The 19,104-nt window shown below is 38.8% G+C and overlaps 2 protein-coding genes across 14 annotated transcripts in view; one reads left to right on the forward strand and one right to left on the reverse strand.

The window, feature by feature from the left end:
* The window catches only part of LRRTM3 (leucine rich repeat transmembrane neuronal 3), a 101,807-nt gene extending 83,134 nt beyond the window's left edge, over window positions 1–18,673 (forward strand). Inside the window, exons 3-4 of the mRNA XM_081862988.1 lie at window positions 15,170–16,796; window positions 17,649–18,673. Of these exons, the coding sequence (XP_081719114.1) occupies window positions 15,170–15,358 (189 nt within the window). The 3' untranslated portion in view covers window positions 15,359–16,796; window positions 17,649–18,673. The remainder of the gene's footprint in view (window positions 1–15,169; window positions 16,797–17,648) is intronic.
* CTNNA3 (catenin alpha 3) overlaps window positions 1–19,104 on the reverse strand; it is a 566,694-nt gene that overhangs the window by 398,294 nt on the left and 149,296 nt on the right. The window lies entirely within an intron of this gene.

Here is a 19,104-nt window from a genome sequence, read left to right on the forward strand (position 1 = left end):
GCATTCTTCACACAAATGTAGCTACATCACTCCATTGGCCATCTAAATGAAGCTTACAGACAACTGGTGGTCTGCGGGCCACACTTTCGGAACCACTGCTTTAAATAATATTTAATGCTACATCCAGGCTTTCCCTAAGGGGTGATGTATTGAACTTATCTACAATTTTGTAATGACCGCTCCCCGCTTAAAACGAGGGGCGACCTTTGCGTGGACGCGCGCAGCCCTGGATCTGGAGCGGCCCCATCAGCATAGGCTTGGCTTTGCCTTCCTTCAGGTGGGATACCTGGAGGTCTCCGCCTACCTCAGTCAGTTGTCCAATCCTACCTGGGGGAAGCGTTGCCAAGGAGACCAGGCCAGGTAGGGGAGGGATTACCTGCCCACACAATTGAACTTATCTACAATTTTGTAATATATTTTTGTTTGGTTTTTGAATGTACATTTCTTGTTGATTTTATGCTGTTCATCATCATGGTATTCTGCACCCCCTTAATGCTGGCAGCATAGAGATTTTTGCAAATAAATAAATAGACAGGCAAGAGAACTCATTAATTTTTCCAAAACTTTCACACACTGTTGGAGAAGAAAGACTAACCTGCCCTGCTCTTATAGGAGTGGAGATCATGGTAGAACTGGTTCCTCTCCATTCTTCCATGTATGTGTGTTAAATGTGCTAAGACTTTTTGTCTTCACCTTATCTGTTTTCTGTACATCCATACTTTGCCATCAACAATGAAAAATATAGTAAAAAAAAAAGGTGAAAAGCAATTTTGAGCAAGCTGCAATGTACACAATTGCAAAGGCAAAAATACTAAGCTTGCTTCATGTACAACAACGGGTTCTCAGTTGGTCTTTTGATAGAAACGTAATAGCTATCCAGCACATAAAATTAAAAGCTTTACCTCTGTTGATCTGATTATTTTTTCTAATCCCATTTAGGTCACTGTTATCTTTCTAAAACAATATTACCATAATATGTTTTCCTGTCGAGTAACATCAAGTGTCAGGATTTTGTAAACAAAGTGAATAATATTTCAAACACTTTGAAAGCTGGATGTGAAGAGATGTGGAAGCAATTTTGATAACTGCTGCCTAGTTTCTTAACATCTGAGAAATTAAAAATTTGTTTGTTTGTTTGTTAAAAAAAATCCTTCTAAATGTCCAGTTACATACACAAGTTATTCACCAAAACGAAAGCCTTAGACAATATTTAATCAATTATCATCATGGTGCATGGATAAAACTTACATTTTAACTAATAGAGTTATTAATTTAGAAGTGATGACATGAAAAATATTTAGACCTCAGAGCCTAACACTTGGGAAATAAAGACATAGGCATGTAGGCATATAAAGAGACAGTCCATAACATATGCTGCAGTATTAAAACCTTACTGTTCACCTTTCCCCACCTTCTGTCATGACATGTTTGGTGTCCCGGTGTGCATTTTAATGCCATCACTGCTACATTTATTTTAAACTGCAATAATAGGCAATACAACTATCTTTGATTTTTTCCCCCCTCAGATAGAAAAGAAAATGTTTTAGCATGTAAATAATTTTGAATAATCTTGTGAATTGTGATGTTAAAATTTACATTTCCTAAAACTTGCTAACTTAAAACTTTCAATTACAGGGACATCAAAATCTCACTTTGCTAGCCTTTTCCTTTGCAAATGTCACCAATTCCTTCAGGTCAAGGGCTGATGTTTGGGTATGTTCAGTTGATATAGTTGCCAAGCCAACTAGTCTCTTTTACAACATTGTTGCACATATGTAAAAAAACAACAACACCTCACCACTTGCCACTGACACTGGAATTGTGAGAAGGGTCTTTAGAGCAGCAAAAACATTAGGCACATTATCCAAGAGTTTTTGTTATAGTATGAAGAGAAGTACTCCTTGTGGTGGCAGATACTTTGGAAGTCTTTAAAGGTATTGCTGTAAGTTAACAGCATAGATCAATAGCTTTGTTTCCTCTGGCATCAGTGATTTTTCCAAATTCTTGCAGGCCTTGTATACGTCTTCAGTAGATTTTTTGTTGATACTGTCTATATCATAAGGGAAGCCAATTAGGGAATTTTAATGTTATAGCTGTTGGAACCTGTCTCCAACAAATTGTATGGCCATGCCTAAGACAACATAGTAGAACCCTAATTTGAATTTCTACTTTGGATCTTGCAGCGCCTCCTTCTTGAACTTCATACTCATTGTCATTTCTTTCTCATTTTTCTAACTTGTTCTGTCTCAGAATTTGGTAGTATGTCTAGCTCCTGACACCAGCATCACAGGAGCTTAAATGGATGAGGTAGGACAGAGTGGCAGCGAAGTTAGGACTGTGCAACTGCATTAGCAGGAGCGCTGGATTGGCTCCAGCAGTGTGAAATCCCAACCTCATTGCAACCCTGCCCTGCCCTCACCCTATCCACAGGCTGCAGGAACACCTCCCTTGTTGGGAGGTTTGGATTTGATATCCCGCTTTATCACTACCCTAAGGAGTCTCAAAGCGGCCAACCATCTCCTTTCCCTTCCTCCCCTACAACAAACACTCTGTGAGGTGAGTGGGGCTGAGAGACTTCAGAGAAGTGTGACTAGCCTAGCCCAAGGTCACCCAGCAGCTGCATGTGGAGGAGCGGGGAAGCGAACCCGGTTTACCAGATTACGAGTCTACCACTCTTAACCACTACACGAGGTGTTGGGAGGGTGACTGCCTTCCCACACCAGTTGCTTCTGTTGCTATCCCATATTATGCCATTGTTAAGCAACATGGTTTGAGGTTATAAGGGCCAAATTGGTGTGCACTGTGTAAATGGTGTGATTGCATCACTAAATAAGTCCAAATACCATTTATTCAACGCACATTGAAATTTTATCACACCACTTCGAATTCAAAGGTTTCTGAGGGTTAGTGTATACATTTAGAAAAGCAAATGATGAAGTTCATCATGGATTGAGAAGCATGTCAGGCTGTTTGGGGGTGTAATGTTTGACTACTGATTGTTCACTTGATAGAACTCCCAGCATGAAGAATAAACCAAACTCCCTCCCTGACATCAGTTTTTTGTGTACTGAGAGCTTTTTTGAACATGGTGGAGCTTTCAAGTAATAAAGCTGGTTTTGATGTGGATTCTGATTAATAAAAAATACACCCCTCTTACCAAGTCTGCATATGTCCCTAGTCAAACACTACTTGAACTTGAGCATTACACATGTGGCCATGGAAGTGTGATATTTAGGATCTTTAATCTGGAGCTCCTCACAGTGTACTGCCCTGTTACTTGCCTTAATTATTTGGGTGAATTAGCAAAAGGCATTGAGTCTCAATTCTGAATTTAAAGATAGAAAAGTGTTTATTTACAGAATCAAAGTGGCAAGAAGTCAGCATGCAAAACGGTTTTGTGGCTCGAAGCACCAAATGTAATGTTTAAAGAAAAGTAAAATGATTAGTTCAAATAGAGAGACTGACAATCCAAACCATTGTCTATACTTCACTTGTTTCTAAGATAGGAAATAGACAGAAGCAGGGAATCCTATGGCTATTGTATAATGATAGGGGAGTAGTACTAGGAATCTGGCTGGCTGTAGTGGAGGCCTAAAGGCACCAGAAAGAATACTTGAATGCAAATAAGACAACTGGACCACATTAGGGCAGAAGCATTGCAAAAATTATGAAGTGGGGAAGACAGAAGTTAGAATTAAATGCTTATAATTACCCTTTTCCAAGAAGAAGAGGGTGCAGATTTCCTAAGTTTCATGGTAACTTGACAACCTTGAACCCACTTTCTGCCTCTACTTTGAACTTGCCACATTAAATAAATAAAGCCCAATGTATGTATAATATCACTAATCACTAAATACAAGAGCCCCTCATCTTGGGGAAAAATCTAGCTGGTTGGGCCACTGCTTTGGTATTCAGTGCTCTGTTGCATAAGGAGCAATTTCTCAGTGTTTTATAGCTTGCAGCCAATAAAACTACTGGGAATTATTGGAATTATTTGCATTCCAAATGCTATTTGTGATATTAAGTGTTAGAAATATTTAACTTAAAATTGGAGGTTAGTTTGTTAAAAACTGATCACAGTTTCAGACAGATCTGTGGCTTCCCTTCTTATTTATGAAGAATATAGTAGTTCAGACAGTAAATTAAGAGGCGTGTCTCAAACTGATTTTATTCCATCCATGTTTTCCGCCCTCTTCTTACATACTTATAGTCAACAGGCAGAAGTATCTGATCTTTTTCTCTTGATGTTTTAGTGCCTGCTTAGCACCTTAAATATTATGAATTCAACAGCTCTACCATGAATGTAAGTTACCTGTAACAATTCAAAGTTGAAGGTTGACAAGGTGAAAAATAATCAACGGGAGCTCAGTGTCTCAACATGAATTCTACAAGCAGTAGAGCTTTATTCGGCATATTGTTGATATGACAATACCTTAGACCTTTTAGACATTCTGCATCTGTTCATTCACAAGATTGTTGTGAACAGAAAAGACACTTCTAGCAAAGGAGCTTTGAAATGCTTTTATTCCCAAGACCTGATACAGGCTTGCAGTTATAAAGCTGATCAGTTGGGCATTGCTCACAGTTATTAGAAAACTATTGGTTAAGTTAAAAAATAATAATCTAAAACACCCACTGTGAACTTGCAGCTGCAAGAAATGATGTTAATCCTCTTCAAAAAATACTATTTATTTATATGTTTTGGGGCACAATATTGTAACAAGAGGTTAACAGAACAATTCTACACATACCTACTCAGAAGTAAGCCGCACGGAGTTCAAGGAGGCCTACTCTCATGTAAGTGTGGGATTATGGCCTAAACTATTGTTACCAGTTTGGAGCTCACAAATCACACCTTGAGATCAGATATCAACCCACAACCTCACCAGTATCATGTTTATTGTTTCATTTTGCCTCACTGAATCTTGAAGAATTTAGACCAGGCTTCCTTGCTACAATCTACAAATCCACTTCTCCCCCTGCATGCCACGGAAGATGGAGACACAGCATCTCTGTGTCATCAAGCAACCAGAGATGGTTTAGTGACAATCAGTTGACAAATTATTCCATGCCAAAGTGGCATGTGGTTGCTCAATATTGGACTCATTTTGTTTTTATGTTACACACCTTTTTGACCTGCCTCACTGTATCTCAAGTTAGCCTTAAAATAAATAAATGTATGACCTGATGAACACATGCAGTAGAATGAACAGTAATATTTTTCAGACTTTAAGTGGAGAATATAGCAAGTGAGGGTAAACTAGCACATCAGAAAGAAAGGGGATTGGGATTATTTTCTACTTACAGGGGGGAATCTTTAACACAAAACAGCACCCATTCTGCATTCTCAAGTGGTCCAGGCCATTCTGTCACCTCAATCTTTCAGTACCATCTGATAATTTATCATTTTTATTTAAATACAAAAGCATTTTAATGTATAAACTGCCTAACAACTTGATAGAATACTGACTCTGTATTGGGTACAGGGCTTGGTAGGGGAAATGAAAGAAACATCACCAGGGCGGGGGGTCTAGTAAACACCAGCCCAGATATTGGAAATTTCAAGTTGTTTTAAACTGCTTTTAATGTTGTGTTTTGCGCAACCCACCCTGGGACCTTAGGGTGTAAGGTGGGTAATAAATAAAATCATCTTCATCATACTCAGGCTGTGTGCACACTCCTATTTAGTCTGCATCCAGCACAGTCCCACCACAGGTTTGGGAAGAAGTGTAAACACACTAGCCAGAATCCATATCCATCCGGTCTGCACTTTATTGGGAAAAACTGCATTTTGATGCATTTCCACCAAATCAGCTTCAAACCGATTTGAGAAAAAGAACAATCTAGCTGCATTTTAAACTGGTAATGTGTACACAATCTCAGACTGAAAAGACGTGGGTGCAACACAAACAGGCACATTTATTCAGGTTTAGACTGCCATCTGCATGGCTACAAGCAAGCTGTTCAGCAATGTACTCCAATCACTTCTTGTTATTTCCAGCATGGAGGCACATATTTTAATTACATAAAGCAGCAGCATCCTGTAAAATTCTCATCTGTCTTGAGAGATGCAGTGTTAAATGTCTCCTCACTAACAGTTGCAACTGAAATATGGGCAATGCCGTGTCTAGCATTTAAAGCCAGATTGTGTAATATTTTGTCTGGTTTCCAAATGGAGGTGTAACAACGTGCAGGCTTAAGAAGATATGGGGCCATATGTTACTTCTGCTTCGGCAAGAAGAAGGGCAGCAAAAATCTGACTAAAGTGGGCTCTCCAGGGATACAAAATAAGCCAACTGTTAACAGTGGAATGCTTACCTTTCCTCCAGCTCTTCAGAAGATTCTTAGTGAAGGCTCCTGGGGGAGTGAGCTGTACATGCTATGACTGAACAGCCCACACCTGGGAAGTCTGAAGGAAAAACTGCTTTTCCTGTTTAGCCTTGGAGGAATTCACACTGTATGTTTTACTGAACCTTCCAATATTAAAAGCATTGATTGATCCTGCCCTAAATAAGCGTGATCAATAATAAGCGCCCAGCGGTAGTCCCCAAAAGCCTAAGTATATGAATTAGTGTGAGAGAGATTGAAGAGTAGGGGTTAGGAGGGGCAGAGAACAACTATTGCTAACTTGCAATTTGTGTTAACAGAATACTTTGTATGAAAATAAGGCAAACAAACAAGAAAATCACATTGAAAACAAGGGGATGGAAAATTGTAGCAGAAGGGGATGGGGAGGAAGAAGCAAATATAAATGAAACAAAAGTTGGTTAGGAATATGAAGAGAGGCAGGAGCAATCAGCGCCAACTTCTCAGTAGGTTATATATATATAACTTATTCTATCATTTTATTACGTTTGTATAATAAATATATATCTCATTTTATTTTCAAGATCCATAAAGTCTGTTACTAGGGAATCACTTTACCAGGGAATCACTAACCAAACATTCTAAAAACTGGATATAATCAATACGCAATCAATGCATGGAGTTGGGTATGCTTTGTGCATGAAGTCTGCCTGTGTACAAATTCTATGCATTTAGGTTACGTATGCATGATTGGACTTCAAACTTCAGACCTGTTGGTGCTGCTTCATAGTGCAGTTTGGGACTGTCTGAAAGGCCAACAACCCTGCACTGCTCTTTAAATCTCTCAATCACTTACTGTGAAGACCCCATTTTCATTCTTCCTGTTATTCATATTAACGATTCTGATACGATCCTCTACCTAGTGCTGGCCCCAATTGTGCTTCTTGAAGCAGAGCCCAAGAAGAATCAACCCTTTAAAACATTTCGCTTTACTTCTCAGACACCAGTTCCTGCCTTCATGTTATTCCACTCCCCTCTACCCTCAATCAGGTTGCCAAATGAAGCAGGTCACTCCACCTGTTGCATGACAGTACTAGCAAGGGACTGAGTATGCTCTCAGCCTAACCTACCTCACAGGGATGTTGGGAGGATAAATGGGAGAGGAGAGAATCAGATATGCCACCTGGGCTGTTTGCAGGAAATGTGGGATATAACTGTAGCAATAGATAACAATATAAATAAATCAATAAATCAAACCACTACCAATACAAAAGGGGGGGGGGAAATGTTTTTGTGTATCGGTGTTTCAAGGTGAATGGATGTATTGTTTATAAACCAAAAAAGATTGAACATACATACATACATGTTTTGCACGTCTACAGCACAAAGTGACAAATTAAAAATCAAGGACTTTGACACAGACCGACAAGATGGACATCTACAGTTCTGTTAAATCCTTTCATTCTGAAGGGTAAAGGCAACCAACAGTAATTCATGGGACAAATATGAGTATGTATACCACCATTTCTTGCTCACTGAGTTCTCAAATAATATAATAAAGGCATAATAATAAAATGACAATATTAACATAAATAGCAAGCAGTGGATGATTTCTAAAGACAAAAACCAGCTTTGGACTGCAATCCTATACAAAGATATCTTGGAGTAAATTTCATTGAACCTAATAGATTTTACTTCAGAGTAGACCTGCATTGGATTGCATTTTCAGTCAGTTCTTTAAAAGCTCTGCCTATCTCTGTCACAACAAAATATGTCTCCTTCTAAAAGCAAATTTGAAGACAGGCTGCTTAGTTAGACTTCCTCTGGTTTTCCTTCCCTATCCTTTGCACATTCATTTCATTTAGCAACACACCATCATAGATGTCAAATTATGATGACTGGGAAGAGATGGGAAGATCTGCTTTCAGCTATATAATATACACAAAAATGATCTGGCAGGAAAAGGAGAGGAACTTGTACCTCCCTTATGAATTAACTAGATAACCACAGGGAAGCCCAGCTCCCACTTTGACAGGCTGTAATAATCCCATGCCATTTTCATAAGCATCATTATTATTACCTTGTTCATGTATATCAGAGTTAAAGAAATGTGTCACTATGTTAACATCGCATTCTCTCCTACTATATATGGAAAGGATCAGACCAATGTCCCAGCTAGTCCAGCATCCTGTTCTCTCAATGATGCCTTTGGGAAGACCACAAGCAGGTCATGAGCACAACAACACTCTACCCATTCATATTCCCCAGCAACTGATATTCAGAGGTATACTACTTCCAATTATGTAGAAAATTCCTAGTTTATTACAGAATGTAGAGTCCTTACCAACCAACTTCTCCTACTGATGTTTCCAGTTAACACTTTACTGCTTTACTGCTTCACTTTACTGTTTGCTTCATCTCTTGAAGTGCAATTATTCATATTAAATACAGCTTTACACCAGACGGCACAGAACTAAAGCATTCTGCTTGAAAAGGGCTTCCCTTCTACTTTTGCTTTAGTTTATTAGGCGTTACCTTTGAACACATAACAATTCTTGGACTTTCTTTAATTGTTAATTGAGGCCTTTTGCTTAAGGACTTGTCCCAAACAGGAATCCTGATATTGAGACTGTATTCTATACTAATTTCATGTGTTTTGATTGGCTCATGTTTTAAATGATTTGTTACATTCCTGCCACTGTCATTCTTAGCTTCATAGTGGATGATAGTGTTATTATTTAGGATAGCACATAATTATTTTTATAAATGAACAGTGATTAAATAAAAAATAAAAATAAAAATAAAAAATTTGTAATACTGCCCTTCATCTACAGATCACAGGGTGGTTTAAAACATGAAAACACATAATTACAAAAAATATATATGTTTGAATGAAAATTGCAGTTGCATTTAAATCGAGCACCACACTCGGCTCCATGCTTCACCTCTGCACTTAGTCCCCTCCATCTCCTCAACCCTTAATCCAAGAAAACAAAGTTTTTCATAACCAGAAATCATGGATTCTGGTTCATGAATTTTCATGAGTAAACAGATATGGATCGCTATTCATACACAGTACACTATAGAAATTTTACTCCCAATAAGCATTTTGGATTCCTTGCACAGGAGAAGAAAAGATAAAATGAAAAAGAATATACATATCTCTAATGGGATTTAGTATTCAATTTTAAAGCTTGCTTTATTTATAACTTATAGTCTGACGACACAGACTTCTCAATGTGCCTACTTTTTTAAGACCACTCTGCCTGGTCTTAACATTTCATATGTATTCCATCAGAAACAGACGGTTCTATAGACATATGTTTTTCAAAAGTTCCAAATTATATTTTTGAATGCCAAGAATATGAGGATCCTTTACATTCCAGATGGTTTCTTTATTACAGATCACAAAAACCCTACAAACATAGTTTATATGACTAATAACAAACTCCTGCACTGCATCCTATAATGTGGACTGAATGTGTGACAATTTTAATTCTAGGACAACATACTTTGCAAAATTAATGTTTCCTTAATATACACAAACAAAGCACAATCCATATGTGCATCTTAGTGGTAAATGATGACATAAATCAGAATGTATTGGTTTTAAAAAACAACAACGGTAATAAAGTCTTCAAGATGTTCATCTTAACACAACTTGCTAGGAAGAAAAATCCAATAATTTTGTTCTAGCCAGTAGTAGGAAAAATGTTATTTGGGCTACCACTAACTCAGGATTCTTCCAGACTATTTCTATTTCCAGGTGGGATTCAATCACATACTTGCAAATTCAGGATGCATAATTATTGGGAGGTCTTGCACAACAAACCCACTTCGCCAAAAGATCACATATTTTGCAAAGGGGCATGAAAATGCACTGGAAGGTGTGGGATGATACTTGCTTTGATCTCCCCTACAAACATATCAGAATGAATGCTCACTAAATAGCGGTCATCTAATCTCCCTGCAAACAAATCAGAATTAACACTCAATAAACAGGTCATTGCCCTCAGTGATAGAACATATGCTTGCAGCATAATAACAATAATTTTTATTTATTACTTATACCCTGCCCATCTGACTGGGTTGCCCCAGCCACTCTGGCTGGCTCCCAACTTAATAAAAACACAGTGATGTATGTTGGAGGTCACAGACGGAGCCTCTACATCACTGTTAAAGGCTCTGGTAGCAAAGCTGGAAAAATCCTTGCCGTGAAGCGCATTTTGAATGTGCAAATGAGTGGGGTGAACAGGAAACAGACAGTGGAGGCTAGTCCGTTAGATGGCTGGAGCACTATCCCAGTAACTTCCATCAGCTCTCCCCTGCCTGCCTGCTCATTTACAACCAGTCAAGGGAGTAGCCCTGCCTGTTAGCTTAATCTTCCTCAGTCTCAATGTTGCCCCTGTAGAACTCTGCAAGGATGTGGACAAAACTAAAATTAGTTGTTTCTGCCCGTCATTGGTTCTGCCTCCTCTTATTGCTGCTTCCAGTGAGCTCCAGCCACCACAGTCCCAATCCCTGAGTTTCTTCATCTTGTCCAAAAAAATGCTTAATATGTTCCCCTCTGAGAGGAGCCATGGCTTCTGTAATGTTAATAAAATTCACACATACCAACACAGTTGAGAACACAGCTGATGTTGATTTGCAACATGCTGTGATGAAATGAGCTATTGTCTTCTATTAGGAAACATATACTGAAATGAAACGTATGTACTGCAGGGATGTTATCATAATGGCCTTGGAATACAGGAAGTAAAACATGTGGCCCAAGAGATCTCATTTACTAAGATATGCCAAACTTTGGAGCTTTACAGGGAATATCGGAAGTTAGAATGTTCAGTTAGTGCTCCCAAATGAAGGACTATTCAGTGATAATTAAACCAAGTGAAATAGCTTTCAAAACACTTAATCCTTCATTAAGCTCATCTTGCCTACAGCAGGCATTAGTCTCATGAAAACTATTACTTGACCCACCTTGTCCCACAAATGAAGAACCTAACCCTCCCTTGGGGCACAAAAATTGTGTAGTATAATGTGAAAAAAAGGAAAGCAGCATTACTACAGCAAAGAAGTATAGAACCTCTTCCATCCATCTAGATTCCATCCATGTCTAGAGTTCCACTCCTGTCTCATCAGCTCCCTCACCAGGATAAGCACCACGGTGAGACCACTACATTGGCGCGGCCGTACTTTTGCAAAATATGCAGTCAGTTAAATCCTGAAGGCTATGCTTTTGCAAGGTGGATGATGTCTGAACAATGCACAAGTATGCCCAGCATATCAGCTGATACCACAAAACAAAAGGATAAAGCTGTCTGTGAATGTAAATTTATAACATTTAAATGGAAATGGTGGAATATCTGATTACTTTATGACTGGAAATTCAGTGGTACCTCGGTTAAGAACTTAATTCGTTCTGGAGGTCCATTCTTATCCTGAAACTGTTCTTAACCTGAAGCACCACTTTAGCTAATGGGGCCTCCTGCTGCCGCCGCACCGCCAGAGCACGATTTCTGTTCTTATCCTAAAGCAAAGTTCTTAACCCGAGGTACTATTTCTGGGTTAGCGGAGTCTGTAACCTGAAGCGTATGTAACCTGAAGCGTCTGTAACCCGAAGTACCACTGTACTACATAGGTTTCTTTGCTTATTGCATTTATATTCTGTTTGTCTTCCACAGCCTGTAAGTCAGAAAGGGGAAACCTGTGGTCCTCCAGGCACTTTTGGACTACATCTCCAGTCATCCTGTGCTGTCTGGAGCTGGTGGAGGTTGGAATCCAACAACATCTGGAGGGCCACATGATCTCCACTCTTGCTTTGTGGGATTCCCAGCTGTTCCCCCACCATCCAGGCACTGAGATGACTTTGATTTCCTTAGATTTAGCAAGGTTGCTGTATGATATGCCTCCCCACCATGTACTGGGAAATGATGCAACGCTTATTATGAAGATTCATGTTAAGAAGAGCTGTTGAAGACAGAGGTACTTTATTTGTATGGCAGCCACTTGAAGACTATAGCTCACTGACTTTCTTGAATCATCTGTATGATGTTGAGAAAGTGGATGGGGGGAGTTTTTCTCCTTCTCTCATAATAGGAGAACCCAGGGCCACACAATGAAGGTGAATTGGAGATTCAGGACAGACAATAGGAAGTGCTTCTTCACATAGCACATACCTAAGCCATGTAATTTGCTACCACAATATATATTGACGGCTTTAAAGGGGTGTGTGTGATAATTTTCCTCATTGAATTTGTCTAATCACTAGCTATTAGATACAGTGGCTATATATTAGTTCTAGTATCAGAGGTAGTATCCTCTGAATACCACCAGTTGGTGCATCCAAGCATGAAGGAGCTATTGCTCTCATATCCTGATTGTTTCCATAGGGATCTACTTGGCCAGCGTGGGAACATGATGCTGGACTAGGTGACCCTCTTGTCTAATCCTGCAGGGCTCTTATGTTCTTATTGATAGCTATTTGTGTTGTAGGCACAGTCACTATTCTATGACTGATTCCTGCTTGCTGGAGCACCTGAGTCTGGTTTATGAGTCCTTCTGTTGGTAGTTTGGTATCACAGAATGGCACTAGATATTGGTCCCTTCAACATCTATGAAGGTGAAGCTGCTAGGAACTTCTTTCCTTACCCTAATGGGTCACCCATATCTCTACCATTAGAACCAAAATCACATTTCATACATTTATTCAGCTCTTTTTAGAATCAGCGAGCTTCTTTGTTCTCATATAATGAAGTATCACGACTTTTTGGCATTCTCTGATTTATATTTTAGTTTTCAAAAAAAAAAAAATCTCAGTTCCTTTGCTTGCCATTTCAGCAACACAGTTTGGTCTCATAAAAGGTCATTATCTGCTGCCACAAAAAGCTTACATATATCATATGTCAAATGAAAGTATTTCATAATGTGGGGGTGGATAGTGAGACAAGAGTTTCTCAACTAATTAGCAGCTAGAGGTCTCCGACTCTTCCTTTATAGCCAAAGGAGACCATTCTCTATCGTCGCTAAGTGACGTACTCTTCATTTGCTTGTTGAATGGCTGGACTTGTTTTTCAGCAATTTTTTCTTTGAGAAGACTCTGTAGGTGGGTTTTGCTTACTGCTTAGGATGAAACTAGCTGAGTAACTCTGGAGTTTTTCTACTTTCTGATTTCCCTGGTGTGTGCAACTTGAGTCATTTGGAATAGTTCACCTGATTTCTTCTTATGCTCTGCTTAAAGATGCTGATCTGAGTTGGGGGAGAGGAGATGCTTGGATTGGGCACTGGGCTTGGCGATACTTAGCATTTATATAGCTTTTCTTTAGTGTTCAAACTGCTTCACATACATTATTTTCACAAGCCTCCCCCCCCCCCCAAATGTGAGGTAAGTCAGTAATTCAATTGTATTGCTCCTGGAGAGGGAGTACTGAGGCTGAGAGAACTGAGGCTTGCCCAAGGCCTTCTAGCGATGAGGTAAGATTTGAGCCAATAACCGTCTAGCTCACAGCATAACCTTAAGCATACTCACTCTCTTCCTGAGTTAAATGAGATTTTCACTGGAATTATTCTATCAAATGCTGGAGTAGCATAGCCATTACTATACCCCACCAGCATTTGCTAGCATTCCAGAGTTACGATTCTATGCTTTTTAACAGTTCCTAATTCAAGGCCTCACAGTCTGATACATCTCACATGATTGTTATGACAACTAATAAAAAAATAAAGACTTGCCTCTTAGCTGAGCTTTTTGACAGGGTAGCTAAAAGACACATTATGCATTGTGTATTTGTTTAAGGCCAAGCTTCCTCATTATAGGCATTCTTACACTGTAGCACTCTATAGGTATTCATCATCACTTTCACTTACTCCTTTTCACAAACAACCATGCTAATATAATATATATAAAGTTTTTTAATTGCTATAAGCCACTATGAGTGGCGCATGGACTCTAGAAGTCTTTATTAAATAGAATGGTAACTATGAAATGAGAAATGACAGGAGAGCTGTGATCATCCTCCTGCTGTTGTTATTTTCTAATAAAGATTAATAGCAGCCACCACGCAAGGAGTGTGTGATGCAATGAGGACCATGGTATTTGGAAAGTGAAGTTAACCCTATCCCCTATCTAATTTTCCTAATGAAAAATTATTTGTCCCATCAGGCAAACAGCAATTGGAGTGGAGGAGATGATTACTATTATGAAAACAGTCCAGGGAAAAAATATTTTGGGGAAAATGGAATAAAATAATATACATAGGAATAAAAGAAAAACGTATTTCTGGCTGTAACAATGGTAAAAATGTATTAATTTGAAAACTGTATTAAGTGGTTCATGGATTGGTGAAACATTTGTGTAATTGATGTATTCAAACAATCTATTACAGATTAATGATGATGAAATACCATTAGCTGAAATAAATTAAGTCTGGCTAAACTACCATTAGTCTTTGTGGGAGATGACTACATTTATGAAAGAAATCTCCACATTTTACCATTGTGGGATAATATTTGTGGGAGAATAGATGTAGAGACCAAGTAGTGTACAATGGAGTATCAAATCTATAATGAAATTAAAAATAGATGGGAGGGAGAGAGACAGCTTGGTTTTTTTCCTAGTTAAGAGTTCTTTTATCTGAAAAACAGATATTTAATAGATAGTATAGAATGTGGAGGGGAAACAGAAAAAAATAAACCTTCTCCCCAGCATCACAATTCTATTCAAATCTCCCCCACCTCCCTTCTGTAGCTGCTAATGAAGCTGGAAAAATAAAACAGAAAATGCAATCATGGTCTTCCAATATTACATCTAGTTTAGTGCTCAACTGCCTCTTTACTAACTACTTTTCATATTTATTTCCACCTCTAGATACCTTTATCTATGAACGTGTCAACATTTCTTGCATATGACCAACCTACAATAAGTTACTGTGGTGTACACCATGAACTTCTTGCTCATAAGCCCTATGAATCTAATGCACAGGAAGAAACAATGGAAACGCACTTAGAGACTGATTTGGATCTGAGCACAATCACAACGGTAGCACGAAATCAGTGATACATTCAGTGGCCTGAAATACAGCCAAGGGTTGCCACCATTTTTTTTTCACATGAAGGATGAAATGAAGATTTCTTCAGTAATGGATTCCAAAATTCCTGTTCTGTTGAAATTTACACATTCAGATACAGATTGTTTGATGTCTACAATTTATAATTAGCTGAGTTGTGCAGTATTTTTTGACTTTAAAAACAGAGTACAATCCTTAAAATAAATCTTTTTTCAAAACTCATCCTACCTACCTGTAAAAAAACAAAACTGTACAGATCTAATGTATTTTTTCATATTGTAAAGTTTCAATATACTGAGATGTACTGGTATGTACAGGACCATGATTTAATTACATTTTACTTTGCAAATTTCAGTTTCTAAAATTTTAAATTAACAAAAGTTTTATCTTGTGTTATATTCAGAGTTTCTCAGTTTTGTAGAAACTGTTTTGTTACTGCTTTTGTGCCCAGAAAGAAAACTTCACTCTGAAATTCTGTGCTGTGCAAAATCTGCACAACTGTTATCACACTGACTGTGCAGCAAATTCTATCTATTTGTTCCAGAAATAATCCATTAACCAAATGGAGGGGTGGATTGTACAAGATTACAGAGACAATGGTTTTTTTTTCCTATTAAAAAAGAATCAAAGTTTTTTAAAAACAGTTCTCAGAATTAACTGTTGCCTTGTATTGCAGCCTGGTTTGTAAAGCAATGAAATGTAATGATAAAGAGGGATATTTTATCAATGCATCTGTGAATGAATGACTCATTGTCCTATTCCTTCATGTAGTACTGCATCAAAAAACAGAAAAACACACCACAGAGAATAAGAGCATTGATGACAAAGGAAGTAACCACAGCAACAAAGTTACATTCAGTTAATGGCTGACCAGGATGCTGTTTTAGTTAGTTTCTAAGTAATTCAGATAAAGCAACCAGGTAGCCATGACAATTAGATGTATTTTAATTCTTCAAGTATTCAATCAGTACAAGCACCAGCAGTATGCTTTTACGGCTGTTTCATCCTGAAAATTAGCCAATAAGCCAATTCCCTGGTTTTACAATTAAAAATAAGTTTTGGGATGCATAGTACAATGCATGTAAAAAGTTGTCTAAAGAGGCCTGAATGTTGGCTTTTGGAAATGCCATTTGGACATAACAAATTACAGATGGAGAGTAAAATGTAGAGACAAGTCACACATATCCTTTTGGGGATAGGGTTCAGTCATGTTGCCCTTTTTAGGGGTTATCTCTGACTGAATGAAGAGGTAGTAAATTAATCCACCAAACAGTTGTCATGGGCACAGATCCTTATTTGGCACAGCCACAGAAATGGATACTAAGGGCAGTTTCACACAGTACTTAGCCTCCTAGCCTTCCCACATGCATATTTGCACCTTTGTATGTATTCTGCAACATGCATATAACCTGAATGTTCCATGCACAGGTTCATTTGCGTGGACAGGCGGAGTCCCCAGATCCCGAGTGGTCCCCCCCGTCATGTGGAATAACGACTCTAGACAACGTGCTATGGGATTAAATTGGCCACAACTTTATTAAATTTCAAATGTGGGTAGACCTTGGCTCAGGCATTGGGCGTTCTCCCTCCCTAGTCCCCAGCCGGGGACCTAGGGAGCATCAGGGTTATCCAGTGTGGGGGGGGGGATGGGCCGGCTCTGGAGAACATATGTTCAAGCAGAGATAGCCGCCCCCGTTACACCGCCGCAGGGGAGAGCAATGACGACCTTTCGGCGTACGGCCAAAGCCTCCCTTCAAAAACCCCTTTAACGGGGAACCCTGGTATCGCCGCCGCAAAGAGGAAGATGGACTAAAGGATTCCGCCCAAGGCCTGATACCGCCAAAGTTGTGACGTTTTGCTACGGGAAAGGCGAAACCTGCCAATGCAGGGAAATTCCTTTCCGGCCCTTTAACAGCGACCTTATCGTAGCAGCGCCCGCATACCTGTGGAGACAGGTTAACCTGCAAAACCTATGAAGAAAAGTTAACCTGCAAAAGAAGACATTAACTGAGGGTGGGTAGGGTGGGAGAAGCTCTGGAGCCAAGTGAGGATTAACAATTAAGATCCACCCTCTATTGTGTGGGCAGGTAATCCCTCCCCTTACCTGGCCTGGTTTCCCTGGCAACACTTCCCCCAGGTGGGATTGGACAACTCGCGGGGGTAGGCGGGGACCTCCAGGTATCCCACCTGAGGGAAGGCAAAGCCTATGCTGATGGGGCCACTCCAGATCCAGGGCTGCACGCGTCCACGCAAAAGGCGCCCCCCGTTTTAAGTGGGGAGCGGTCATTGCTTTTAGATTTGATTGACATCATCTCTCTCTCTCTCTCTCTCTCTCTCTCACACACACACACACACACACACACAGAGCTGTGGCCAAGTGGGAAAGACTATATGAATTGGAACTACATATGGATGTGCCCTTTACACGCAGAACCCGCATTATCTCATTGCCTAACCAGTGTAATAAGAGCCATTTATGCACCCACCATCCAACCTTCTTGCAGTTGGGTCCTCCTTTAAGCTAATGCAGGAACCAGCTCCTAGTTTGGATCTGTGCTCATGATTGCCTACGGGTTACAGCTACTTTACCTCCATATTCAGTTAAAGATGACAGAAATAGGTCAGACAAAAAGAAAGCCCCCCAAACCATAATGAGATTATCTCCCTCTCCTCTATATTGACAGGTAACTTAATAAGGAAAGATACTGACCAAAAAGTAAGAAATGTTTTATTGTATCACAGAACCAATTATAAAGAAAGACCTCTAAATAATATTTAAATATTTAAGATGTCTAAAATCTAAATAAACTGGTCATGAATTCTAGCTGTTCATACAGAACGTCTACTGATTGCCACCCAATTACTGGTTTTTGAGAAGGAAATCTTCATATTTTAGCTTCAATAATGCTAACAATACTGGCCTATAGCAGCAGAGGTTACAGTACAATTACTTTAAAAATATGGAAGGTTACATAAGTTAAAAGATTCATCCTCTGGGGTTCTGACTAGGGATAAGTATTCAGGATTACCTGGGTTTTCCAAAAGGTTAGGGCAAAACGTTTCATACAGTAGTAACAAATATCTTCTTTTTATATATAAATAAAGAGAAATTATTTAACCACAAATCTATTTTTCCCAATACTTCTCCCAAATATTTTACAGTAACTTCATGAAAGAAAATTAAAAACTATGAAATCCACCATTTGTATAAAGCAACTATTACTGGAAAAAAATTACCTTCGGAATATTGTTAAAAAGAAATATGGGAATACAAAATGTCAAAAAAGAGTACACTGTATTATTTATTTAGCATCCTAGATTTTGTAACATATTTTGCATAAATTATTTGCTATTCAAAATATTTTATTTGTCATTTTTAAAATTCATCCTAACTTTCATAAGCTTTTCAGTTTCTGGTTTCTTTATTATATTGGCATAATGATTCTTGGATTTCTGATCTTCATTTAATAATCTGGGCCAGAGCCATGAGGTTTGAAAATGGATTTAGCTACTTGCAGTGGGTGGTAAAAAGAGGTGGGGGAAAACTGTATTCACATGTACTGCATGAGAAAAAACATTTGCAGACCTTGACTACTTTAGTATGTAGTTTAAGTATGGCATTCATTTATCTGATTGTGATGGAAGTTTAGAGGAAATCTCAGTGTTCCCAAATTATGAGTCTGGTAACAAAAAATACAAGTTCAGTAACAAACCAATATAATATTATGTTCTTTCC

The sequence above is a fragment of the Podarcis erhardii genome (assembly GCF_964252035.2).
Source record: "Podarcis erhardii genome assembly, chromosome: 5".
In the NCBI taxonomy this organism is placed as follows: domain Eukaryota; kingdom Metazoa; phylum Chordata; class Lepidosauria; order Squamata; family Lacertidae; genus Podarcis; species Podarcis erhardii.